At 47.0% G+C, this 27,970-nt stretch overlaps 1 protein-coding gene and 1 long non-coding RNA gene across 3 annotated transcripts; one reads left to right on the forward strand and one right to left on the reverse strand.

The window, feature by feature from the left end:
- Positions 1-2,015: 2,015 nt before the first annotated feature.
- Positions 2,016-22,442, forward strand: MAS1 (MAS1 proto-oncogene, G protein-coupled receptor). 2 transcript variants are annotated; one of them, XM_025866428.2, is made up of 2 exons: positions 2,016-2,143; positions 14,992-22,442. In XM_025866428.2, exon 2 carries the CDS (start codon positions 15,028-15,030, stop codon positions 16,003-16,005), a length of 978 nt encoding a protein of 325 aa, XP_025722213.1. In that variant the 5' UTR covers positions 2,016-2,143; positions 14,992-15,027; the 3' UTR covers positions 16,006-22,442. The 2 variants fall into 2 exon arrangements, with proteins under 2 accessions (XP_025722213.1, XP_025722214.1); XM_025866429.2 differs by having other exon boundaries at positions 2,089-2,193.
- On the reverse strand, positions 6,026-14,071 carry LOC112819389 (uncharacterized). The gene is made up of 3 exons (XR_003206838.2): positions 13,581-14,071; positions 9,363-9,626; positions 6,026-8,293 (listed from the first exon to the last, which is right to left on the reverse strand). It is a non-coding gene; the product is annotated as an uncharacterized lncRNA (long non-coding RNA).
- Positions 22,443-27,970: the final 5,528 nt, after the last annotated feature.

Genomic DNA, 27,970 nt, shown 5'->3' on the forward strand with positions numbered 1-27,970 from the left:
CCTATTTGTGGCTTAAATGCAAGCAGTTTTATTTTTACAGAGAGTTGCTGTATTTTCTCTAAGTAGAAATCATTATCTACCACAAATGAAACCCCAGCTCCATCTGCAGTGGTTCCTGCTCTTGTGAGGGGTGCCAATTAGTCACAAAACAATTGGCACCTCCTACCGCCCACTCAGTCTGGGGGGACAGAGCGCCCTCTCTTCCAGGCTCCCCCCGACCAGCCCCTGCCCCCTGTCTGCCCTCCGCCCTCACCTGGGCACCCCCTGGCCTCTCCACCGTCCTGGTGGCCTGGTCCCTGTTCACCCTGCGACTGTCACCAACTTACAGATTGGGCAACTTGTTCTCTCCGTCAGCGTGGACAGACTTCTCTGTTCTGTGGGGAGGTGGGAAAAGCCAACTGGTGAGGCCCTGTGCTCTGTTGACTTAAATCATGACGTTGGAGTCTTCCTTCCAGTTGGTCACTCTGCTCAGGGTTTCACAGCCCCCGCAGGGACAGGGCGAAACGCTCATAGAATCCGGACAGTCCCTGAGCTTCTGAGAAGCAGCAAATGTGGAGCAGAGGAACGGAGTGGTTCCTTCTGCCCATCCCCAGTCTCCTTCACTCCTCTCTTCCTTCGGGGCGCCTCTTCCTTCCCGACCGTGACTCTGTGCCCTTCTCAGCAGCCTGGTACTTCTCTCGGAACCACCTCTGCTTGCGCCTGTCTGATCCCCTTCCCGCCGAGTGCGCCTTCTTTTCTGCCTTGTGGTTTGGTTTAGGCAGTCCCGGGTCTCTTTCCAGTTTCTGATGGTCCTCTGGGAGACGTAAAGTCCTTCAGGAGGCTGCCCCTCTCCTCCCTTGGAACGTCAAAACCAGGTAACGCGAGCGTACTTGGACTCCGCGGGGCCGCGCTGCTCAGCACCTGCATGCCCGTGGCTGCCCTGAACCTCACCTGTGTTGCCCGTGGCTTGGAGGTCCTCAGGGAAAGCTCCTGCTCTCCCTTTTCTTCTTCCTCCCCCCCCCCCCCCGGGGGGGACAGAGCCACAGGTCGGGCTTCCCACAGGAGCCGTAGGGCTCACTTCCGTCCTGCTGCTTATGGAAATAGTCAGAGGAAAGCCTCACGCATGGGCTCCCAAGTCTGCTTTCCCACAGAATCTGAAATCGCCTTCTCGCCCTGTTTCGATCTAATTGGTCCCCCGGGTCCATCACTACTTTGACACAGTAACCATGACGGGATGCTTTTGACAAGGAAGAAATACGGCCACAAGTGGAGGGTGGGTCTTCATGCCAGGGCTGGGCGAGTCAAACCATCCAGAATTTTCCGGCTGGGACTTTAGGCCTTTACACTGGGGCTGTTGGAGAGGGGACAGGGGTCGGGCGGGAAGGGTAACGTGACTGCAGGGGCGAGAAAACATGTCGCAGGAACAGCTGCTGGAGGGGTGAGTGTCCGAGCCAGGCGGAGAAGTGGTCTGGGCACCCAGCTCCTGGGCGCGCTCTCTCCCCCGCTTCATGCTCGCACACTAACATGGGCCGTGACCCTGAACATGGGCTGTGGGGAGGGAACGGGTACTCAACTACCGAACAGCGAGTCCCTCACTGTGCAGGTCGACATCGACATCTGCATCTCATTTCCTCATTCCAACTTTTGGTGGTAATAGGATCGGCCCCATTTTACAGGCGAGAAAACAGAGTCTTAAACAGAGCTTTGCAGAGACCAGTTGGCCGGTTCCAGGCTGTCGGGGAGGGGAGTGGTTCTGTCTGCTACCCACGTGGCTTTTGCCCTTCTGTAGACCACTCCTCGGGATCACCTCTCTCCTGAGCCCTGGCTGCCCCGACGGCTCCCCGGGGGTCAACCACCCCACATTCTCACCAGCTCGTTCCCACTCTGGATCAGCGTGAAGATTTTCACTTGAGCGTTTCACTGAATGATGCCATTTGAAGCACGGCTTCTGCTGATAAGCGTGGGACCATCTGCTTGGCACATCTCAAATATTTTCAGCAGTGGGAGAGTAGCTCTGATTTCTTCAGAGAAGGAGGCTGCAGCCGTCCTCGGAGACGTGGGGACCCTCGGAGACCCTACAGGCTGGCGGGGCAGTGGGGCCCCAGGATTCGAAGGGGCACCGTCCCTGCTGCCACCTCTGACCCTCCCTGAGCAAATGGAGCTAGTGAGTCTGCACCCCAGGTTTTAATTGTTCAGCTGCCCTTGGCAACCAGAGTAAGATTTTCCCTCTTCAAAAACCTATTGCCCGGGCAACCCTTTCTGTGCCCGCTGCTTTTACGGTGTGTTAGAGATACGCTGTGTGTTGGCCAAAACCTCTGTATCTTCCTTCCTGCCTTTGTTTTGGAAAATTCGCTTCCTTGCCGGGTGAACTGTCCTCCGACGCTGTTTTTCAACTTCGGGGTTGAAACTTCTGTGTTCGCTTTTTCTCTTTGACTCGTGATGGGGGCAAGAAACTGAGGATCGATTCATGAGTCTGATGTGGACGTGGGGGGTGTTCAGGGCTGTTTAATTTGTTGCTACGAGGGATAAAGGAGTTGGGGTCTGAAAGGGGTGTACTATATTTGATTCCTCTGGGGAAATCTCTGGACCAGGAGCAGTTGGGCATGGCCAGAGGCAAGCTGGATTGATTTTTGTGTGTGTGCCTTTCCTTAGTGGGCACCAGAATTAGTCCTAGCTTCTGTCGCTTATAAACTCGGACGTGCAGCCCATGGGCGGCAAGGCTCAACTCAAAGAAATCTCCTGCTCCATCTTCTCTTTGATGTCCTTTGGCAATTATTTCCAGGACAGGGGTGGGGGTCGTTTGGGGAAACAACGTATAGGATGTTGTTCAATTGCTTGGTAAGCAGCAACGAGAAGGCCGTAACAAGGCTCCCTCTAGAGCAAGGTTTCCCAACCTTGCACCATGACATTCCGGCCAGATCATTCTTTGTTGTGGGGAGCTGTTCCGTGCGTGGTAGCGTGCTCAGCAGCATCCCTGGCTTCAACCACTAGACGCTGATGGACCCCTCCTCTCAGCTGTAACAACCCAAATCTCCAGGCCAAATGACTTCTAGGGGACAGGATCAGCCCCTTGCATCCCCCTGCCCTGAGGCCAGTGTTGTAAGTTGATCCTGCTGTACACTTGGAGAGGGAGCAGAAAGTTTTTGCTTCTCCGTGCAGATGGCTCAAGTGGTAGGAAGCTGGAGACGAGGCTTTTAATACCAGGACAGATGTCCCTGCCCTGCACATTGCCATCAGATCCCTTACCTGCCATGGAAATTCCATCTCACAAATAGGTTTCTGTTTGTCCAGGTTACTGCACACACACAGAAGGAGGAATTTGCCCTTTCCTCTGGAGCTGCACACCTGGGAGGTCCAGCCTAGGGTCAGGCCTCTCTTTTTGGTTGCGGAGGAACAAAAAAAGGCTTCAGATGACCCACGGTGAAGCCCTAGTTTTGTTGGTTTTTCTCTTTCCTTTTCCTCCCTTTCCTTCTTCCTTCCTTCCTTCCTTCCTTCCTTCCTTCCTTCCTTCCTTCCTTCCTTCCTTCCTTCCTCCCTCCCTTCCTTCCTTCCTCCCTTCCTCCCTTCCTCCCTTCCTTCTTTCTTCCAAGAGTGATGTGGCAGGCTGGGAATCCAGGACCATGGGAGGACTGTGGCCCTTGAATGCGAATGTGGAAGAGCATGTTTGCTTCTTAGATCTCTAGAGAAAACTTCAGGAAGCAAAATGTATAGCATTTAAAATTCTCTGCCTTGTGCCCCGATAAAGCTGAAGAAACCCCACAACTCTCAGCCTTCTTTGAGTCTCCTTGCTTGTCTGTCAGCTCCACGGTCCATCTGTTCCTGTCCCTTTCGTGGAGAGGCAAACGCAGGTAGCAATTTCGAGGAGACCTGCCAGGACATGGGCTCTGCAAAGCCCACATCCTTAAATGTCTATAGAAACCACCACACTTGTTTTCCCTGCTTGCTGATTCATTATCTCCATTTGGCATTTCCACAAGACTCATACTGGCAATGTGCTTTTCAATACCTAGGTTTCCTTATACCCCAGCCTTCCAGAAATACATTAAAATGCCAGTTATGTGAAGCAACTGAGGGTCAAGGGGCCAGACTGCTTTGCTTAGCACTCACACCTAGTGGCCACTTTAAAAATGTGGCTTTGAGGCAAAGTAGCCTTAGGCAGAGGCAGAATAGACGGGCATCTCTGCAGTGTGATTTGAACAACGTCAAATCTCTCTTCTCAAACATCTCTTTTGTGTTCAGATGCCAAATTGCCTGTAATTCTTTTGATTTTTGCGAGGGGTAGGTGGGTGCTAAGTATACCCTCTACCACCATCAGCCTGGCTCACCGTGACGTGTGTGAGGTGTTGAGCTGCAAGCACGGGGGCGGGGGGCAGCCCAGCCAGGGTGAGGGCTTCTGCACGGGATGGGGAGGGGACCAGGGTCAGAGCTTCTGCTGCGTGAGGAGCGGGTCCCAGGGCAGAGGCCAGTGGCGGCAGTGGCCTGACTGCGTCGGGGGAGCATCGGTGCAGGGGCGGGAGATGGGCAGTGGCCGACATGGGAGGTGATTTACTAACTGTGGATGGATCAAATAAGTAAATATGTTGAGGATAATGGGGGTCAAGTTTCTCACCATCAGAGAAGGGAGTTAGAAATGTGGAGAGAAAGAAACAAAACTGTACTCAGCGGTGTTGGATTGAAATCAGGGATGCTGATGGGAACCCATTGCACGCACACACACACACACACACACAGTTGACCCTTGAACAACACGGGTTTGACCTGCTTGGATTCACTTACATGCAGGGTTTTGTTTTGTTTTGTTTTTGATAAATAGAGTACAACACTGTAAATGTATTTTCTCTTCCCTGTGATTTTCTTAATAACATTTTCTTTTCTCCAGCTTATTTCATTATAAGAATACAGCATATAAGGGGCGCCTGGGTGGCTCAGTCTGTTGAGTGTCAGACTCTTGACTTCGGCTCAGGTCATGATCTCAGGGTCATAAGATAAAGCCCCGAGTTGGGCTCTGCGCTCGGTGTGGAGTCTGCTTGAGGTTTTTTCCTCTCCCTCTGCCCCTTCCCCCCGCTCTCTCTCTCTCTCTCTCAAATGAATAAATAAACTTAAATAAAATACCACATATAATACAAATAACATACAAAAGGGACTGGTGCAGGGAACATATAAGAGGAGTAAAGCCTAGTAAAATACCTAGTTTTTTGGCTTAGAAGACTAGGAATACCAGAGCAAGCGTGGAACTGTCGGGAAGGTCTGATTTCTGTTTTGGGTTGGCTGGGGCTGGCATGCCTTTGTGAGCCGCCCAATGGGAGACCTCCAGGACTAGGGGTTACAGGGTCTGATATTCTGGGGAGCTGGCAAGTTAGAGCTAGAGATTTTGGTGTCACCAGAGTGTGGTAATATTGAATGAGGAGGTTGGACAAGGCCGCGCAGGGGGAGTCTGTAGAGTAGGAAGGGCGGAGGGTCAGCAAGGGTCCCCAGCAGCCCAAGAGCTCTGTAGGAAGAGATCCAGGAGAGGTGACGGAGAAGAAGCTGCAGGTAGCCAGGGGGAGAGCCAGAGGAAGAAAGCGGGTCTAGGCAATGGTGTCATCATGGAGCCCACAGCAGAGACGTGGAGTAAGAGGCCATAACCCTCTGTGTGTGTGCTGGGGGGCAGGGTGAGGGCGAAATCACCTCCCTTTTGGAAGACTCATCTAAAAGCCCAATGCTGACTGATGGATGCAGCTCATTCTTATTACTTGTCCTCATGAAAGGCCATAACTTGAATGTTCCCGTCTGACTTCAATAATCACTACCTAAAACGGTGAAGAATGGTGCCCTTCATCAATAGAAGTGTTTGTTGATGGTGGTGATGACTCTGGGTCATTCCCCTTCACAGAAGAAACGGGGATCAGAAGAAACTGAAAGCAGCTCATTCCTGTTTTGTGGTTGCTGTTATGAGTTTGGCATTGGGTAGATGGCACCTTAATAAATAAAAATCCATCCTCTAATAAATAATATTCATCTTTTAATAAGCAGTTATTATCCTTCAATGACAATACATAATCCATCCTTTTATTAAGTAACCTTTAATAAAAGTCCATCCTTTGAAGCTTTTAATAAAGACCATTACTGACAATCAAGTTGATGGTGGTGATGGATTCTGATGACATTAAGGCTGTTATTAAATGTCCCAAAAGTCTTACTGACCAAGTGTATGGGTTATGAACTTCCCACGTCCATGACCCATTGACAAAGAACTGGCGTGGGGAGTAGAAACAGTGCTCGTGTGGACCTGGGCGATGTAGGCTCTGGTTCTGGCCTTGCTGTTAACTCAAGATGTGATCTTGGGCTGCTTGTGGCTGAGCTTCCTCACCTGAGAAATACAGGATTCCTCTAAGCTCCAAATGTCTATGACCAACACAGAGCAGACAGACTTGTAGCAGTAAGGAGGTGGTGTGAAGAAGAAAAATAGTTCATCAAAAAAGAAAGACAAGTGAATGTTAAACAGGAAAGAACATCTAAACTCATTAGCAATCAAATAAATACAAAGTAAAACGAGGAATCTTTTATCACCTACTAAATTTGCAAATTAAAAAAAAGATGGAGATATTGTATTGGGGGGTAGAGAGTATATGCATGTATATGCTGTGGAGAAAAAAAGCTTTCATATACTGTAGATGTCTGTGTAATTGGTCCAGGTGTTTTTTGGAAGACAATTTGTTAATATGCTTTAAAATCTTCAAAAATATTTATACCCTTTCATCCAGCAATTCCACTTTTAGAAATATGTCCTAGGGAAATAATTAAAGATGTGCACAAAACTGGCATCCGAGGAAGTTCATTACAGTGCTTTGTTTTTAGAAATAAGGATGAAAAATAAGAAGCAACAGGTATGTCCAGGGTTAGAGAATTATTAAAACTAAATTATGGTTCGTCCAAATAGTGACTAGGAAAATCATGTCTTTAGAGACCATGCTGACAGAGAAAATGTTTACAATATGGTATTGAGTATGAATAGAAAAAAAAAGCAGGCTACCAAAACAGATTAAAAAAGCAATTTCAATTTCAAAAAGGAGCATGTGTCACGCCTAGGAACAAGACGAGAAGAAAATATCCTCGAACGTGAAAGCAGATTAATTTTGATTAGTGGTTTTACTTGTGATTTTTTTTCCCCCACTAAATGTTCCAAATCTTCTTCAGTGAACACATACTGTTTTATAATTAGAGAAAAAGGCAATAACATTTAGAAAATACCCCCATTTTGGGCTGGGATGAGACATCATAAAATGAGCGTGTGGGGGTGCATGTCTAGTGGTGGCTGAGCCCTGTCTCCCCTGAGGCAGTTCAGCGCACGCCTGTGGCTACTTCCCTCCCAGTGGGATTTGGATGCAGAGAGCACACAGCCCCCGTCCTACTCTGGCAAACTCACAATTAGAAAGTCATCAAGTCTTTGGGGGGAAAAAATCCCCCATAACATTAGGGAATCCGATGCCTTCAATTCCTCCAGTAGGAAGACTGGAGGCAGACTAGAACAGGCTATAAAAGGTAAAGTCTTAAAAATAGGGTCCGGCCCCAGGGCAGAGTAGGAGGCCCGGAGTCAGCCTCGGGAGCTCCCAGCCACAGGGCTGCCTCCACCTGGTTGTGAGAGGGGCTCTCACAATGTCTCCACTGTGGGCTTCCATTTATGGGTCTGTAAAATGAGGGGGGTTGGTCAGACCCGTGGTTTCGGACTTCTTTTTTAAGTGGGAGACCGGCTCAGGCTTCCCTTAGGATCGGGGTCTGGGCTCCTGCCCTGGGCGGCTCTGGGGCTCTGGGATCAGGGTCTGCGGGAGCTTTCAGCCCCGATGCCCTGCAGGGTCCCGGTAGCACCCCGGGGTGGTGCCCTGGGGAGATGCGTGACACAGCGGCTCTGACCTTGGCCTGCTTACTAATCCTTCCTTTTTCCCTTATAAAAACGGAGGCAGTAACACCTTCCTTATCATTTCTGGAGCTGATTGAAGGATCCAAAGTTAACTTGAAGGGAAGATGCCTTGGACGGTTACGTCCGCCCCAGGGGCCTTCTCCTGCCCTGATGTATTGCTTTTTCCATCGGGGTTCTTCAGGGAGAAGGAAGAGAGGGTAGGAAGGTGTTTCTATGATGCCGCCAGTGGTTCATGCCAAATACGGGTGCCATCCCCCACTCAACTCTCCGTCTGTTCTGACCCAGATCTTAGGCGGTGTTGGGGTATTGACCACATCAGGGCACAGAGGGCTGTAGGGACGAGCTCTCCTTCCTCCCCGGATGGTTACCACCAGGTAACAGACAGCACTGCAAATATGATGTCTTTCTAAAGATGAGCTGTGTTAAAAAAAAAAAAAAAAAAAGATTTGCTTGTCTGGTCAGAGTGCAGAGCACTAGACCTGCGCTGATACGGAGACAAGTTACTCTCGGTTTTAATCGTGATTGCTTCCCCGCGTCCTCAGGGCTTTCTGAGAACTCAGCTGTGTGCTATTCTGAGCTAGGTGGTTTTGTCGACCAGCAGCAGCTACCCTGCCTCTCCTCCTGCCCAGCCTCACATGTCCTAGCCAGCCACCGACAGGGGGGATAACGGACAGAATGACCAAGGAGCCCCGGGGAAGGGGGTGGGCAGCGAGCGTGTCGGACCAGCTGCGTCCAAGGCGCTTTGTGCCACCTGCTATTTCCCTGGAGGGGCTGAAATTCAGTTTGTTAAGACCGGGAATGCGATTTTTAGCAATGCGTCATTTAAATAAAACTCCACTCTAACAAAACAATGTGGAGAGTAAGCATTAGTTGTTATTTTTTTTCTTAAGATTTTATTTGTTTCTTTGAGGGGAGCCTGGGTGGCTCAGTCATTAAGCGTCTGCCTTCAGCTCAGGTCATGGTCCCGGGGTCCTGGGATCGAGCCCCGCATCGGGCTCCCTGCTCCGCGGGAAGCCTGCTTCTCCCTCTCCCACTCCCCCTGCTTCTGTTCTCTCTCTCGCTGTGTCTCCCTCTGTCAAATAAATAAATAAAATCTTTAAAAAAAATATTTTATTTATTTGAGAGAGAGCGAGAGAGAGCACAAGCAGGGAGAGTAGCAAAGGGAGAGGGAGAAACAGACTCTCCGTTGAGCCGGGTGCCCAAGGCGGCTCAATCTCAGGACCCCAAGATCATGACCTGAGCTGAAGTCAAGACACTTAACTGACTGTGCCACCCAGACACCCTGAGTTATCATTAGTTTTTAATAAGAATTAATTTTTATGGGATCTTTATTTGCTTTCCAATCACATCCTGATCAAAATCTGCCTTGGGACTTTTGCGACAGAACTTTCTACTAACTGGCACGTCCTGGGCTGGAGGTGGTGGTTTTCTCTCTTGGACCACTGTGATGGGCTTTATTTCTTGGAATAATTCAGTAAGTACTCACTGGATGTCTACGGTGTGCCAAGTGCTGGAGATTCAGACACGAATAAGATAAAGCCCCGTTTTCCACAAGTTTGCAGGTTGGTAGGGGAGAGGCAATTTTAACTCTGCTGCCAGGAGGAATGTCGAGGAGAGAGAACACCAGAGTGGGCGAAGGGAGCATTGGATGGTTGGTGCAGGGAACGAGGAGGCAGGAGGCAAGGAGATACTTCCCGAGGTTCCAGGCCAGAGTCATGGGAACGGAAGAGGGGCATGCTGTGGGTTGCTCCTGCATTTGAAATTCACAACCAGGCAAACGCACAGTGGCAAATAATGTTCTAAAGATCTCGCATGTGTGGGCATATCCCCGCCCTGCGCTGAAACCTCTCCTGGCCCCCAGTGCAAATGGCAGAGGTTTTCCAGCCATGACCCCTGTCCCACCGGCATCAGAATCCCCTGGACTGTGAAATTACAGATTCCAGAGCCCCATTCCCAGGCTTTCTGAAACAGTGCGGTCTTGGAATTTGCATTTTTTCATAAGCAATCCCAGGTAATTTTTAAGCACCAAGCTGGATAAGCATAGTCTATAGAAGAAGCTTAACATTTTTAGAGAAGCATCAAAACCTGGCTGTCATGCTTCAGCCCAGCTGCCGCCCAGGGTCCACCCACCTTCTTGAACCCCATCCCCAACATCTTGTGCCCTCCTGCCTCCATGGGTCAGTCCATCTGTTCCTTTTTCTTAAAATGCCTTTCTTCCTTCCCTCAGCTAACAAACTCCTACTGACCCTTCAAGGCCCAGCCTTGTAGAACCTTCCTTGAAAGCCTGAGACGTTGCCTCCTGCTGTGTGCTTGCCTGGCACGTGGTCAAGGACCCCTTCCTTCCATTTCCTGTATTGAATTAGGTTTAGTTCTGTCTGTCCCCCTACAAAACTGCAGAGGACTGGGTCTTATTTATTTCTTCATCCTGAACACTCGGGACAGTGACTGACATCTAAATGTTTATTGGAAAATGGACAGAGGGTGATCTCTCTCCAGAAAGTGAATTTGGTTACTTTGGTTTGACTTTAAAAGAAAACTACAGTTTGATCTCATGTGTTGAAACACCTTTCCGAACTGGCTTTTATGAGGAGGGCATAGCAGCTCTCTTGCACGTAACGAGTAGCCGCACGATGCTGCGGTCTGTGAGATGTTCGAGGATGCAAGTCTGAGTCAGAAAGATGTTCTTGCCAGCTTTCTTAAACATTCTGATTAGAATTCAATTAGAAATTAGAAAAGTTCTGATTTGACATATCTGGTCTTTAATTTAGGTCTGCTATGAAAAGATGACAGCATTTGACTTCCTTGTATAAGGTATTTCGGTTTTGTGATGGTTCTCGACCTGGCTGTCCAATAGGGTAGCCATCAGCCACATGGGGCTACTGAGCCTGCGAAATGTGGCCACAAAACACACATGGGAGTTTAAAGACGCACTGCGAGAAAAAGAACGTAAAATATCTCATTAATATTTTTTATATTGATTACGCGTTGAAATAATATTTTGAACACACTGGGTCAGATAAAATCGTTATCAAAATTCATTTCACCTGTTTCTTTTTAGTTTTTTTGTATGTAGCTACTAGAAAAACGTAAGACATGTGGCTTGCACTATCTTTCTACTGGCTCGTGCCGATTTAGACCCTTCTTACTCTCTCCCTCTTTGTTCTCCAGACTATTCTGTTCCCTCTCTTCTGCCTCTAAAACACCACCCCCAACAACAAAACACCCAGCTCTGAAGCACCTACCATCCAACTATGTTACCTATGACCCTCCTCACTGTGACTATTTATACACCCCTGGGATGCGTTCCCAAATTCCTTGAGGATTTTAGCACCTAGTGCACAGTCTGTTTTTTCTCCCCCCCCCCCCACAACCACATTCCACTATTCCCCAGTCATTTCAACGTTCGTGTAGAGAAGTCTTCCAAAGCCTGGCTCCCGGTCCTGACCTCACCTCAGATGACCTTGCCCTCCACTCTCCCTCCGCCGTTCTTCCCCATGGTCATACTCTACACTCGTCAACGGCGATAACCCCAAATCCGCACTGCCACAATCTTGGCTGCAAGCAACCCTTTCTCCAGCCCCACCTCCTTTATTCTGGTCCCCTACCTTCAGTGCTTGGACTTCCGCAGGCGTCTGACAACACCGGGCTCTATCCGACGGCGTCTGTGTCCTGTTCACTGTCATTTCTCTCAGGACCTCACATTTCTCCTAACCCCGTTGAATTCTGTAGTCCATCATGGCGCCCATTCCCTTCCATGTGGTCTGATCCCGTTGGCGCCTCTCGTCCACTGTTGCACCAGCCTGGGAAAACCCCGGCCCTGGCTAAATCGAACCCCCTCCTTCACCGTGCTCACACCTGAACGGCCAAACGGTAGCTGGAGAAAAACACGTGTCATGCTGAATTTTTAAATTCGTGGGGGTTTAAAGACCCACTGGTGGGCTCTGATGTTTGCCCCAAATCTCGCTCTTTGTGTATTTCCCTGGTCCTTTCCCTTGTTCACTTGATTATTTCACATGCTGCCCACATGAGGAGAACCTTCTGCCTCTCTTCACTCTTAGCTGATGATTTGGCTTCTTACTTTCTGAAAAAGGAGATACTGTGCATTCAGAAGAGAACTTCTTCCAACTTCTAACACTCCTGCTGTCAGCCTACCTGCCTAACTGCATTTTTAACCACACACTCTGCCTTCCCTTCTGCTCTGATGAATAAATTATGCTATCAGCAAAAGCCAGCAACTCCACCAAGCTCTAGAACCCTAAGTCATGAGTCATCAACTCTTTCTTCTCTCCTGGAAAATTCTTATTAGCTTATCAACTCTCCCAAAACCCCTGCAGCCCTCTCCAGTTACTGTTCCATTTCTGCTTGAATTTACATTAAATTTCCTCAAGAGGGTTGTCCATACTCACCGTCTCTACTTACTCTCCTCCCATCCTCCCTGGAATCCATGTTGGTTAATCAGACGTTCGTTTTCTCCACTCTGCCTAAACAGCTCTCATCAAGGTCAACAATGACTCCACTCTAATGGTCCGTTTCCAACTCTCATCTACTTTGAACTTGGAGTAGAAGTTAGCACAGTTGATCACACCTTTGTGAAGCACTTCTGCTTTCTGGACATCACTCTCCCTTGGTTGTCTCTTAGCCTCTCTGCCAGATCCTTCTTCGTTTCTTTTGCTTCTTTCTCTTCACCTCCCCACGACCTGTAAACTTTGAAATGCCCCAAGGATTGGTCTTTGGACCTCTTTTCCTTTATAATTACCTATATTTCATAGATAATCTCATTTAGCCTCATGATTTTAAATCCTCCCTGGTTGCGTACAATACCTGCATTTATATGCCCAGCGTGTACCTGTCTCCCTAGCTCCTGACACTCTTAGACATCCCCATTTGCATAGGCTTTTCTTTTCTTTTTTTTTTTTTTAAGATTTATTTATTTATTATTTGAGAGAGAGAGAGAGAGAGAGAGGTGGGGAGGGGCAGAAGGAGAGGGAGAGAGAGAATCTCTAGCAGACTCCCCACTGAGAGTGCAGCCTGACCCAGGACTCGATCCCACGACCCCGAGACCATGGCTTGAGCCAAAATCAAGAGTCAGACACTTAACCGACTGAGCCAGCCAGGCACCCCATGCATAGGTTTTGCAAACTCAGTGTACTTCTCCTAACCCACTCCAACTGCACATTGCCTATTCAGTAAATGGCTGAAAACTCATTCTCTCTCTCTACAATAACACATCTCATCCACCAACAAACCACATTGCCTCCAGAATCCAACAATGTCTTGCTGCCTCCACAACCACATCTTAGCTCATGCATGGTCTGTGCTTTTTCTGTGTGGCACTTACTAGGACTTGACATCTTTTTATTTGTGGTTGTTGTTGGGTTATTGACTGCCTTCCCACCGGAGCAGAGACTCCAAGAGGTTGATGCTTGATCTATTTCCTTCACTGCCGTGTCCCAACACCTAGAATAGTGCCTGGCAGGAAGTTGGCTCTGAATAAATATTTGATGGGTGAATGTGGGGAATGTGACTCTTTTACCTACAGACTTCTAACAAAGGCTGGTCTCTACAACAGATCTTTGGTCAGCCAGGCCATAGTATTCTGAATTCTGGTCCTGGTGCTGGGCTCCCGAAGGTATTGGAGTCTATTTCTTCTGTTTAATTATGAAATGGAAGGAGAACTTGCCCCAGTGAAAATAATTGCCAGTACCTCATCAGAGCAGCTGAGGGAAGTGCTAGTCAGGAGATGGGTGATGAGGACAGCAGAGGTGGAGGTCCCCTGGGCTCCTGGAACACACCACTGGAGAGGTAACTATCCTTCTCAGCAGGCCGCCTGCGAGTCTGGGTGTCACGCACAGCTGTACTGAGCCCCACACGCCGAGTTGTGCCAATGCTGGGCTTCTGCTGACTCGATCCTAAAAACATCTAATATCATCGAGACGTGCAACCTTCATAAAGTATTGCATCTCTGCACTGTTCTGCTTCAGGGAAGCTTGTGAGGAAAAGGCAGATATCTATTAATTTAAAATATTGGTTTGATCAACTTCCTACAGGTTAATTATTTTGCGCACGGAGGGACGCTGGTCTACAAGGTCAAAATTCAAAAAGCAAAGAACAGTATTTTACCGCCACCATCAAAATGACAACAACAACAACGACTTGACAAAGTCAAGGACAAGTTAAAGCTGGCACCAGGGGGAGGATCTCTGCCGCGGCCTACCTTGTCCTTTCTCCAGTGGGGGAAGTGGCATCTGTGTATTTGTTACATAACAGGAAGAGGGCGGGGACTGTGCATATATTTATTTTGCGATTCATAGACATGTGATAGAAAGTTTCTGAGAATCTTTGCTTTGCCGTCTCAAATATTCAGTGTTTCTGTTGGTTTCCAGTTAGTGCTTTGTTGAATGTCTGTCAGTAGTGTTTTCCTGCATGGTCTGGCCTATGCTTTGTGGCGATGTGACCACACCTCGTTAAGGCTCACCATCTGTCACTCAGAGCATTGGTTTCCCTGGCTCACCTAGTCTGGGGAGGTGCCCAGTTTTGTCACAGATATCGAGACCACATAAGACAAATGCCTTCTCATTGTTCACACTTGCAAAAATATTGGTACACGATTGAACATAATTTTGCTAGCTATTTCCTCTCATTTATCCATCATATACGGCACTTCATTCATTTAAAAAAAAAAATGACAGCAACAACACTGACCAAACATATATTTTGTCTTTGCACCTGAATGCAATTAATCAGGTTCCTCAAAACGGGAGACAAAGGTGCAGAAGATGAATGATTTTGAAGATGCCATTCGGAAAGCTTGGGCCAGGCCAGACATGGACGCCAGGCACTCTGACCCTCCTGCTTTGCTGGATCCCTTTGGCACTGAGCCACAAGCAAATAATAATACAGAATTAAGGGCTATTGGTGGACCGAAAAATCATGAAATCAGTTCTCTTTTCTGGTGAAATGTCTAATTTTGTCATTGTCAGAAAAAGAATTGTACAGTCAGTTAAACATATTTGTTAATAACATGAAGTTCGTGATCCGTTGCTGAAATTTTCCCTTCTCCCCTAGTACATCAATTTTCATGCTGTCTTTTTTGTTTCTGTTTTACTTATTTATAGAAAATTACCTAAAGAGCCCCTGCCTGAGGCCTCCTCATGGATGAGTCGAACGTGACGTCATTCGTTGATGAGAAGTCCACGAACGCCTCCACCTCCAGGAATACCTCTGCCGGGGACCTGCGTCGGGAAATCCCATTTGTGCACTGGGTAATTATGAGCATCTCCCCTCTGGGCTTTGTCGAAAATGGAATCCTCCTCTGGTTCCTCTGCTTCCGGATGAGAAGAAATCCCTTCACAGTCTACATCACCCACTTGTCTATTGCAGACATCTCGTTGCTCTTTTGTATTTTTATTCTGTCTGTTGACTATGCTTTAGATTATGAGCTCTCTTCTGGCTATTACTACACGATTGTCACCTTATCAGTGACGTTTCTGTTTGGCTACAACACGGGCCTCTATCTGTTGACGGCCATTAGTGTGGAGAGGTGCCTATCCGTCCTGTACCCCATCTGGTACCGATGTCATCGCCCCAAGCACCAGTCGGCCTTTGTCTGTGCCCTCCTGTGGGCACTTTCGTGCTTGGTGACCACCATGGAGTACGTCATGTGCATTGACAGTGAAGGGCAGAGTCACTCTCGAAGTGACTGCAGGGCGGTGATCATCTTCATTGCCATTCTGAGCTTCCTGGTCTTCACTCCCCTCATGGTGGTGTCTAGCACCATCCTGGTGATTAAGATCCGAAAGAACACGTGGACGGCCCATTCCTCGAAGCTGTACATAGTCATCATGGTCACCATCATTATCTTCCTCATTTTCGCCATGCCCATGAGGCTCCTGTACCTGCTCTATTATGAGTATTGGTCAGCCTTTGGAAACTTGCACCATATTTCTCTTCTTTTCTCCACAATCAACAGCAGCGCCAACCCTTTTATTTACTTCTTCGTGGGCAGCAGTAGGAAGAAGCGGTTCAAGGAGTCCTTAAAAGTGGTTCTGACCAGGGCTTTCAAAGATGAAATGCAACCCAGGCACCAAGAAGACAATGGCAACACCACCACAGTTGAGACTGTGGTCTGAGGATGGTGGCCGGAAACCGTGGACAAAAATGGTGGGGCACAGATAATTTGTACTTTGTGCTTGGAATACCGCTTAAGTATGTCCTAAATATGACACGGAAGGACACCGCATCCCATATGCATGAGATACTCATTAACGATAAGACCGTATCCTTGTACTGTATCTTCTGAAAAAGCCTAAAAATGTGTTGGACCTCTATCATTTCTGTACCTATAAAAAAAACTTTGGCTCCTCCTCAGCTCTTCCAGCAACATTTCCCATAAACTGTAGAAATTCCTCTAGCAGGAAGGTGTGCAGGTGAGTACTGGAAAAGGTAACAAAAGCATTTGTCGGAACTTGAGAAGGCGGAGTCACGTAGCAGGAAGAACATGGGCTTTGGAGTCAGATCGACTGTCATTTGCTTCCTGGGGACCTCAGACAAGTGGTTTGACCTCTAAGAGCCTCTTGTCCTCACTTATAAAATGTTTAATAGTAATAGTCCATCCCTCCCAGCCTTGTGGTGAGGATGAAATGGGGAGATGCGGTATGCTGAGCTCTTGGCACATTGTCAACCCTCAATAAACATTAGTCTTTCCTCCTTGAAGTGCAAGGAGAAAGACATACTTCTGTTTTGTAACTTGTGCATGTGTGCATGCATGCACGCACACACAGCCCTATCATGTACAAATATTGTTATGTGTTTTCCAGTGTTGAATGTATATCTATGAAGGTCTTTCTGCTTGAGGCATGAACGCTTTTCATGGAGCAACACCTCCGCTGGAAGCATCTGCAGATGTTACAACATCCAACCATCCACGTGTCAGAGCATTATTTCAGGTTGTGAAGAAAAACATTTGGCCACCAGTAGAGGAGTTTCTCATGGCTCTTCCTTCCCTCTGTCAGAATGCTTGGTGTAATGAAAGTCTGTTTGGAAATCCTTTGCTTGACATAAGTTTTCATGAATGGAAATTAATTCACGAGTTTGTGAAGGTGACTGTATTTTTGGAGGCTCCCCTCCTGCCCCCATGAAGTGATGGGTTATTTATAGCCACAAGGTTCTGCCCCTTGAACTCTTTTTCCTCGTGAGCATTTCTTTGAGGTAGTCCTGGGAGGAGGCCACGCAGCAGGGGCTGGGAGTTTTGGTCACATCTCAGAGGGGACCCGGGCATTTTTCCCAAGAAAATCTGTGCCGGGCTTGGTCAATATCTTAGTGCTCTGCTGCTCGCCTGCCATGACTTGTGTCTGAGTCTTCAGACAGCATGCCCTGGGTCTCCCCTAGGAAACACATCGTGGCCCATAGACCATATTACTATGTTTCATTTCCTTCTGCATCTTCTAGGTGCTCCACAAAAATGACAATGCTTTGTGCGGTCCTAGGGGAGTAAAATGTTCATGCCTGTAAATGAACCCACTAGGATTTATCTTAACTGTTTGTCCCCAAAGAGCCAGAGACTTTTCAGAAGAAATGTCCATTTCTTCTCCATCCTGACTTTCGGAAGGAATGATCACCTGCGATCTGATCGGGGTGCAGGGGGCAGCTTCGTTGGGGGATGTGCAAGTCTCTCCCACCCAGCCGAGCTTGGAGGCAGGCGGCTCTTCAGTGGGTGATGATATCTGATTCAGAAACCAGGCAGCTTGCTTTCAGGAGCCCAGATGGGTGTGGAGTGCTGACATTTACAATGATCTTGTTTTTGATGGAAAACAGAGCATCTTCCTTGGGAAAGAACAGAATATGGAGGTCAGAGCGGCCCTCTGTTTGCCACCATCCCCCTGGTGCTGCTCTGGCTCTGGGGTAGGATAAAGGAATCGGCCTCAGCTCATCTCAAAGGGATCTTTGGTCTCAAGGAGGAACCTAAAGACTCCTGGGAAACAAGGACTTGTCACCCATGGAAAATACAGTGAACTCATGAGAAGCTCCATTGATTGCCTTCCTGAAGATAAAGTGGGGAAATTAAATGTGATCATAAATATAAAAATTCTTCTGCATTTTTAAAGAACAATGCCTCCCAAACAGGTAAGATTCAGAGTTTAGCAGTGTTATAAGGACAAATTCCTCTCTCTTACCTAAACCCATTCCCCAAAGTGAACTATAAGGTTAAAACTAAAACAGGAAGAGTTAAGTAAAAGCGCACATACGGAGGGGAGTCGACTAAGTGATTTGTACCCCTTGTGCATGGAGACACTTTGCCCAAGTCATCATAGGCCAAGGGAGTGCCGTTTCTGTGACTTCCCTGGGCCTAGGGAGAAGGTTGTTCAGATATAATGATTGTCCTTGATGAAGGGAACAGATATTCACGGATGGTCTTCTCTGCCAGACTCCATGATGTGAACAAGGCCAAGATGCGCATGTGGAAACCCCCTCTGGTCTAGAATAGGAGCGGAGGACGCACACGTGTATCTACAGCTCCACGTTGCACACAAATCAACGATAGGGGAGTGTTCTAAACAAAGTTGTGTTGTGGTCAAGAGGAAGGCAAAATCCCATCTTTTGTAGTAAAAAAAAGGACCGTGTCATGGAGGTGCCCTTTGCAGGTAGGAGAGGCCCGAGCAAGGGCACACAACATACCGCCACCAGGGAGAAGCAGGGCCAGTCACTGTCACGGCCATGGGCTGGCTGGAGAAGCGGACCTTGGAGACTCATGTGGTCTTGCTCACCACCGCGCCCCTCTCTCTTGGATGCTCTGCCTTTGGTCTTCTGGCCTCACATTCTTCAAGATTCTTGGAATATAGCTCTCAGGCCTTCTCTCCACATCCTTTCTCACCGACATCCAGCCTTGCCATGGGTGGCGGTCCAATTTCATATCTCCACAAGTCGTCCACTGGCCTCCTTGAGGTGGCCAGGTGGCCAGGCGACAGCAGCTCCTCTCCTTTCTGGGCGACACTCTGAGCCTTACGGCAACTCACACCAATCTACTTCTGAAAACAAATATCTCCCAGGGTTGCCTTCTGACCATGCTTTCCCGTCCTTCACATCATTCACTTCCTGACCCCCACTGACTTACCAGACTCAGCTGGGCTCCAATCCTATGTACCCACCACCTAAAGGACATTTGGACTTGATGCCTTGCAAACACCTCAAGTGCAACCTGTCCCGTTCCCCACCATTTCTCCTCTATTCCTTTCTCAGTGAATGACACTGGTTACCCTGTCACCCCAGCAATCCTATTCCCTCTGCACAGATTGCTCTTCTCTCTTTTTAATCTAGCAAACTCCCTTTATCCATCGACATCCAGCTCATGGATCAGCCACTCAGGAGTGCCTTCCTGGAACCTGAGGTCCTGGATGACAATTTCACAGCTTGCTTTCTTTTTCATAAGAATAGAAGCAACTAGAAGAAATCTTCCACATCTTACCGACATCATATCCATGGATCTAGCTGCATCTTTCTGCACACAGGCTTCTCCCTTTTTATTCTGAGGGAACTCACTGTGCCTTTGGCTAAGGTGAGCCTTCATACCTGGGCTAGGTACAATTTTGGTAGGTACAGTTTTGAAAAATTATTGAAAAATTTTTCCAAAAATTATTAACCTTTTTCTGTGACTAAAAAAAAGCAAGAGATTGTTACTTCTCAAGCTTCTATGGGTTGACTGAACTCAGCTGGGTACTTCCCACTTGAGGTCTCTTATGGCTGCAGTCAGATGTTGGCTGAGGCAGCAGGGGTCTGAAGGCTGCCCTGGGTGGGGAATCGAAGATGGCGCACTCATGGGGTTGATAGATGGTTGTGGGCTCAGCTGGAGAGATTGTCCAGAGACCCTACCCTTGGCCTCTTGATGTGGCTAGAGTTTTTTACAACGTGGCAACTGTGTTCTGAGAGGAACTTTGCTGAGAAGGTGCGTTTCCAAGAGGCCAAAAATCAACTGTTGATTTCTCACTTATTTGAATGAATTAGCATGTGGTTGAAATTACAAGTTTTTTCCCTCTTGTTTCATTCACATGTAATTGACATATAACATTATATTCGTTTTAGGTGTACAACATTACAATAAGTTTTGATAAAGGCACAATGAAAAACTTTCTCATAATTCTAATTTCATTTTTCAAGATAATGTATTTCCCCCCAGGATTTACTATGAAATCTTGGTCCTCATTTTAATAAGATTCCCTTCTAACGAACTTTTACAAAAACTAGTCATCCTTGGATATGGAGATCTTCTTGCACTAATTATTTTTCAGTGTGTACATATGAATGTCAACACAAGGGTTGAGTTGTCAAAGCAGACTCAGTGTGAATTATAGATCTTACCCAAAGGAAAGGTAATGATTCAAATGTCACGGGCAAGCGCAGGCACAAATGAAACAGTCTTTTCTGGAGGAACCCCAAACTGAGATGAAGCTCCCAAAACATCCCCTTTTCCTACCTGAGAATGTAGTTTAGCTTTAAGCTGATGAGTTTTGAGCAATGTAGGTGAACACATTGTAATCAAAGGAAGGCATTTAGGCTTGGGGTGTATCCATTTTTGATAAAATTCTGTTTATCATCCAGAAAATGTGTGTGTCACTATTCCTTCTTCTCTAGTCTTCTGTGTCCCATAAATCTATAAATTCCAAATTTATTTACAATAACCAATCTTGACAGATCAGCTCTATCCTGCTGAAAATAGGACTAGTTTCCCAAGTATAACACTTTTATAAAGCAGTCTGAATGAGATTAGTGTCTTTGCAAGGAGCCCTCACTGAGGTCATTCATTTCCCAAGGCACTCCCTGTAGGGAAGGAGCAAGTTACACCTGCTTCCTTTCTAAGGCCTCAGCCAACACCAGGACTGTGAATGCCTGAGGCAGAGACAGCTCTTACTGCAAGGCAGGCAGAGAGGAGGACCCTGCCCTTGCAGTGAGAAGACTAGAACTTAAAGCCTAGTCTTAAAACACCAGCTGTGTGAGAGTCAGCAAGTTTCCTCCCAAAGCAGATCCTGGGGCAAGGATTTGATGCAAATAATTTATTTAGGAGGTTACCCTAAGCAGCGACGGAGGGATTGAGATATTCAGACAACAAAGAGGGGAAGCCAATATAGAGTGAGTTAGTGTGTACAAGCCCAGGACAGTGGACACTCCTGAGAAACACATGTAACCCACTCAGAACTGCCTTCCCAGAGAGGAGAAGGTGGTGCTGAGGCACCAACTCCTGCCTCTTGTAGGCAAAGATTGCTCCTTTTTTTTTTTTTTTTTTTTTTTTTTTAAGATTTTAGTTATTTATTTGACAGAGACAGAGAGAGCAAGAGCAGGAACACAAGCAGGGGGAGTGAGAGAGGAAGAGGCAGAGACTTCCCAAGGAGCAGGGAGCCTGACGCGGGGCTCGATCCCAGGATCCCGGGATCATGACCTGAGCCGAAGGCAGACGCTTAACGACTGAGCCACCCAGGCGCCCCAAGGCAAAGATTGCTCTTAAGAGTGACAACTCCCAGCTCCTCTGGGCATGCCCTGTGCCCAGGCAGAGCACAGCCTGTGGTGAGAACACCTCGAGGCAGAGAGGCTCAGGAACCTTGGGCAGGTGCAGGATCTGCCTGCAAGTGACCTCAGGGTGGTTTCGGGGCTAAACAATAGCATTTGCCTCACAAAGCAGCTGTGCCAAATACAAGTGAGATAATGTGTGGGAAACTCTGCGTAAACTGGGGAACATCAATCAAAAGGCAGTTATTCCTTGGGGCACCTGGCTGGCTCAGTCAGTAGAATACACAGCGCTTGATCTCGGGATTGTGGGTTCGAGCCCCACATTGGGTGTAGAGATCACTTAAAAATTAAAAAAAAAAAAATCTTAAAAAAAAAAGAGTCCTTGAGGACATAGTGCTAAGTGAAATAAGCCAGGCACAAAAGGACATGAGATGCCTGGAGCAGTCAAATTCATAAAGACAGAACAGAGAAGGGTGGCTGCCAGGGACTAGGGGGAGGGGCATGGGGAGTTAGCGTCGAGTGCAGACAGGGTTTCAGTTTGGGGAGATGAGAAAGCTCTGGAGATGGATGGCGGTGATGGGTGCACAGTATTGTAAATGTGCTTAATGCTACTGAAATGGACACTTAGGAACGGTGAAAATGATAACTTCTATGTCATGTATACTTTGCCACAATAAAAACAATGAGTTCTTATACTTTCAGGACACTAGGTGTGCTTCTCAGTATGCTTGAATGTCTGGCCCACGGATGGGCCCCAAGCCAATAGTGTTGATGACAAGGAATGAAGACAAACTCGTTGCTCCAGGGGGTGTCCTACTGGTACCATCTCCTGTGTGAGCGCAGACCTGGGGCTCATTAAACAACCCCTCTCACAGTCCGTATTTTCAAATGAATGTGGTCTCCCCGGCAGCAGCCGTACACGATCTCGGCAAAGCCACTGCAGAGGGCCAGAGGGAGACCATTTTGTGCTTGTGGGCCATACAATTTGTGTTGCAATGACTCAGCTCTGTCCCTCTTTGTGTGAAAGCAGCCACAGATGATATGTCAACGAGTGAGCATGGCTATGTTCCAATAAAACTTTATTTACAGTTACTGAAAATTGAATCTCGTGTAATTTTCAAGTGCCATAAAAATGTGTTTTTGCTTCAACCATTTGAAAATGTAAACAACTACTCTTAGTTTGTAGGCTGTATAAAAAACAAGTGGCAGCTGGCTTTGGCGGCCGCGGTGCGTTGCCACTGCTGCCCTAGAGTATTCTGGGATTCCCTCTTCTGGAATTGCTTTTAATGTGGCCGAAGCACAGCCATCTACAATCCTGACCTCAGTGGTGGCAAATCTTCGCTGTTCCCTGAGCATCTGACTTTACAAAAGGACCAGCAGCCACCTCGACTCAAACCTGATGGGTGAAATTGGCATAAATGTGAGAAACATAAGGTGATACTAGAAAATGAGGGAAAGATTTCTTGGTGGTAGCTAACTTGGCTATAAATATAATTCCTTTTCTATACCCGGATCACTTTATTCAGTCATACCAAACTAGATGCTCTGGATTCAGAGGAAACTATTGGAGTTTTTCAGAGACTAGGAATGACATGTTCATGTGTAAGAATTCATGTTGGGATTTTAGAAAGATAGAGATCTCACACATGGCTTTTGGGTACAGCATGAACAAACTCTAATTCCTGACAAATTTGAAAACCAGAACATTCCTAATACTGGGCTGATTAGCACTTGCAAGCTTTGTACCATCACCATCTTAAACAAGGAACACAAGCCTGCCTAGAGTTATGGGATAAATATTTCAGGATGTTATTAATGCAAAGGTCATTATCACACTGATATATTGATGTATGCTTTTGTAGCCCTAAAATGATTAGCTCTTGGGCAAATGTAGAAAGAGAAAAAGATTCCTTAAAACCCAATAAGGGCACAATGAAACACCATTAAAAGTCCTTCAACCTCATTAGCCCTGGTTGAGTGTAGTTCAATGTTTATGGGAAATCAGAGAGAGGTCCTGAGAGCTTCCTACCTTTCTTCTTCCAGGGAGAGGAGATAGATGACACCCCAGGGACAGAGCGACCCTTTCCCTTTCTGCATGAAGGAGCCAGGGACTCACTAACAGAGCCCGTGTGTCACGGTATTGATTGTGTTTCGGGAGAGCTCAACACCTAAAATCTTGCCTTTTATTTCTACAGACTGAGAATAAGGGTTATATTCCAGGTGAATGTCAGGATCGAAGGGCCTGCTGTCAGACACGTGAAGTAGGAACATCAGTGTTAGTCTGACATGGATAGAGCTGGTCCATTGGTGGGCTGTCCTCCATGTGTGGCTGTTTTCTCCATGTGACCTGTCTTGGGGAAGGGGGAGGACGGTGTGCAGCATGCTCTCCCCAATGACATTCTGGGTATTACCATTCACAGACGGTTCCTGCTGGCTTTGACTTTTCCCTACAGGCCTCATTCCCAGTCTCCAATCATTCTGCTTATTCATCCTAAAGTGGGGTGAGCTGAGGTGGGAGAAGAGCATGCTGGTGAGGGCAAAGCACCTGGAAGGGCCACAGACAGACTAGAGTTGCACCCCCCTGCCCACTCCCACACAGGGGATAGCACTGCTGGCTGTGGAATGAAGAAGAAGGCGCGGGAAAGGGTCTGGGACACCTGAGGAACCTGTGCCCTGTCTCCTGGGGGACAAGAGATGAGCCTGAGTGACTGGAGGTGATTATCGAAGTTTTGCTGGATTCAGTGAAGGGACTGTTGGGGAAGACGAGGCAGGACATCTATGTCTTAGGAGCTCCGCAGTGTCTGTTGCACGAGTGAGACCTCCACAGTGTAAGGTCTCTCCGGAGGGTCCCAGAGAGGCCCCGGCCCCTGCCTCCATTCACAGCCTGGACGGGGACTGATACTGACTCAGAGAACATCCCCCGCTCTACGCTGGGAGGCTCCCTGACAGGGTCCTGGTCTACAGGGGGACCAGACTCAGAGGAAACGTTGAGAAAGTTGTGTGGTACTTCAACAGAATAATTTCCATTTAAATGGAAGAGTCTGTTAAATGTAATAATTAAAATACTGGGTTGTGTTTTGTATGACTTTGTTTTTCATTTCATTTGTCACGTCACTTTTATGATATTTTGAAAAAAAAAAAAAGTCTGCGAAGCATTGGAAATAAAAGCAGAGGGAAACATCCCTTGCCATGGGTCATGAGGAAGCCCAGGTGGAGGCCCGTGACTTAGATTCTATTTCTTTTCCTTTCTCTTTCTGGGCACTTGTGCTTAACTGTAGAGTTATACTGTTGTGTTGTGTGTGCTAGGTCTAAAGAAAAGCAAGCGTCATGGTGTAAAGAATGGAAAGTTCTGGGGTTTTTATGGAGGAGGCTGAGTTACCACATCAGATGGAGTTTGGCCAGGTTGCTGCTATTGACATTGCTCCCTACCCCCATCACCTGGACACCCCCCGGACGCTGAGCTACTGCTGCCTGCTGCCCCCACACGCCACTGCCATGATGCTCCAGTCACAGATTTGTCTGTGCAAAGTCCAAGGTGAGAGCACAGCTGGAAACCCCAGGTACATACTCACGTCCTGCATCTGCCCCATTCCCTTCCCTCGTGGGACCCGAGTCGCTACATTCTACAAATGCTACACATAATGGGACACTCAAGAACGGTAAGTGCCCGCTATGGCCCATGCCTTTGCCTGCCCAACATTCCACACATCCTTTCCCCCTTTGTAAGTCCCCCACGCCCTCCACGCGTGCCTCCCTCCCCAGCTCAGAGCACTTCCAGTGAGCACATCCGGCTCCGAGTCCGGGACGTCCGGGTGGCACCCTTTCCTCTCCCTTTTTCCAGTCCTGGGATCCTTCATCTGGGTTTAGAGAGAAGCAACGAAATAGAAAACCCTGAAAGGAAGAAAATCACAGAGTAGCAAATATTCATCATCTGGGTAATTCGCCTCTAAAAAACTGCGGTATTTTTCCTTCCATTCACCCTCTGTTGAACATCAGTCTGCATACCCCTGAGAGGATGGGTTCTACGGTATAGTGTTTTGCATGATCTACCCGTGCACAAGTTGATAATAAAAATTATGTAAATGACAGGCTGCTGGATTTTTTTCGACTCCACGGTTTTTCACAAGAAGCTAAGGCAACAAATTTCTGTATTGCTTCTAGAACCCTGAGCAGTTTTATGTTTGGGTATGCGCTGGACTCCTTGTGTTTTAAACAGAAAGGGGAGAGCTGATTTTGTGCAGCAAATTTTCTGCGTCTCTTCCAGCAATATTCTTTTCTGGAATGCACATGAATTCAGAAGTAAGACCAACTGGCCAGAGTTGTGAGACTTTATTTGCGTCAACAATAATACCTACTTCATGAGAAGTAGAGATTAATACTGCTAACTTGAATAGCTATTTGCCAGATACTTTTCTTCGCGCTTCACATACGTGTCTCATGTAATACTCATAACCTCATCAGCCTATACTTTTATTATGTCTATTTTATAGACCCATCTCCTAAAACTAGTGAATGGCAGAACCAGAATCCAAACTCTGACAGTCTGACCCCAGAGCCTCCACCCTTCATGTTACTCAAACATTCGATTATTTCTCATATTGACCAAAGACCTGCTTTCACTGTTAATCCTGAAGGGGAAATTGAGAAATTTGTATGTTGTGTGGATGACATGAGGAACCACCGGGGAACGATGAAGATGTTCCTTCAAGCTTAATATCTCTCACAGAGATAAGTAGTGCAGAGGTTAGGGTTAAGAAAATGAAACCTTGGTGTTCTGGCTCCTTCATCGTTCCTGTCTTCCTCCTCCAGCCCAGCTGCCATAGCTCGGTAGTTACAGTTAAACTTCATGGAAGAAATGGAGTTGGGGCCATGCCAGTGTTCCCATTTCAGGTTTCAAAGGAAGGTTCTGAGTTAAACTGAGCTGCCCCTGCCTGCAGACAAGATAAGAAGATCCCAGGTAGTGGAGAACATAATGCCGGGACCTGGATCCTGTTTCTAGGGAGCATCTGGAAATTCCTGCCTGGGGGTCATTTTCACCTGGTGGTTGTTCCTCCTGAAAATGGGTCCTGTAGTCCTTTCCCTTGAAGGAAGCAAATGACATAAATGTTCCAGAGCAGAACCTGACAAGTTGGAGGGTACAGCATGAAAATATATGACAGATGGGGTTGGAAACATGAAGGGCAGATCTAAAGCATCTTGAGAGTAGGGGAGAAATTAGGCCATAACACATAAGGCTAAAGGATGTGACAAAATACTCGAGCAATGAACTAAGAAGGACATTGGTCTGAGAAAGATAAGAGTTAACAGTACACAAAGTTATGAAAAAAAAAGGGAATTCTGTAATAATTAGCAGGAATCTATATCTTCTTTCATCAAAAAGCTTAAATGATTTGAAATTAAATTAAAAAAAATTTATGGACCCCATCTCTCTTCCCCGTTTTTGGAGCGCCTTCCTTTTCCAGAATGATCCAGACCAGGCCCATCCACTGTTTTATCTTCAAGTCTCTAGAGAAGCCTCATCTTCAACAGCTTTTGTCTCTCAAGAACTGTTGAATGAATGAACAAAGAAAGATTTCGTATTAAAAACTAATAAACTCTTTCCCCTTCTGTGTGCCATGCTCAGATTCTCTGCTTTTGAAAATTCCTTTGGTGCAACCACGACATCCACCTTTGACCTACTGACACCTGCACCAGCCACTACCCTACATTTTCACTTTACCACGCTCTTGCAATTAATATTTTGTCACCCATGCTACATAATATATGTGTACTATATCATATATAGTTTATTTGGTGTGTTTTTGTATAAAAATTATATCATATTCTATGTGGTTTCCTGCAAAATTTTTCTCTCAGCATTATGTTGAGGGGATTCACCTACGCTGTTGTATGTAGTGTAATTCATTTATTTTGACTGCTGAAATATAGTCCTATGGGCAAATAGACCACATTTTACTTATTCTCTTGTCAATGGACTGTTTCCAGCTTGTTAGCTTTTTTAAACTGAAAACATTGCTGTTTAGAAGCTTTTCTATACACATCTCCTGGTATGCTTGTGAAAAAATTTCTCTTGGGCATGTACCTAGAATTAGGATTGCTGGGTCAGATTTACAAAACAATGGCATAGTGTTTTCTGAAGTGGGCTGGATCAGGTGGAGTGAGCCAGTTCACACTCCTCCAAAATACCTGGATACAGCTGACCCCCTCTACACTTCTCAGTGTTCACCAGTCTAGATGGTACATTGTTGTAGACCTGATTCGCACTTACCAGGTTGCTAAAGGGGATGAGCATCTTGTTATGATTTTTGGCCCTTCATGCTGCATCCCTCCTCTCCCCAAATTCGTGTCCACTCAGAACTTCAGAATTTGACCATTTCTGAAAAGGAGGTACTTGTAGATGTAATCAGTTAAGTTATGATGAGGTCATTGTGGATTAGGTTAAATCCCAAATCCAATGACGTGTCCTTATAAGAGGGCCATGCAAAAAACAGATACGTATGGAGGAGAGATGGCCATGTGGAGGCAGAAGCCGAAGCTGGAGATATGTCTACAAGTAAAGGGAGGCTAAAGATAGCCAGCAAAACCCAGAAGCTAGGAAGA

This window comes from Callorhinus ursinus, unplaced genomic scaffold (assembly GCF_003265705.2).
Source record: "Callorhinus ursinus isolate GAN/ISIS: 27379988/994484 unplaced genomic scaffold, GSC_fseal_2.0 scaffold6, whole genome shotgun sequence".
Taxonomy (NCBI): domain Eukaryota; kingdom Metazoa; phylum Chordata; class Mammalia; order Carnivora; family Otariidae; genus Callorhinus; species Callorhinus ursinus.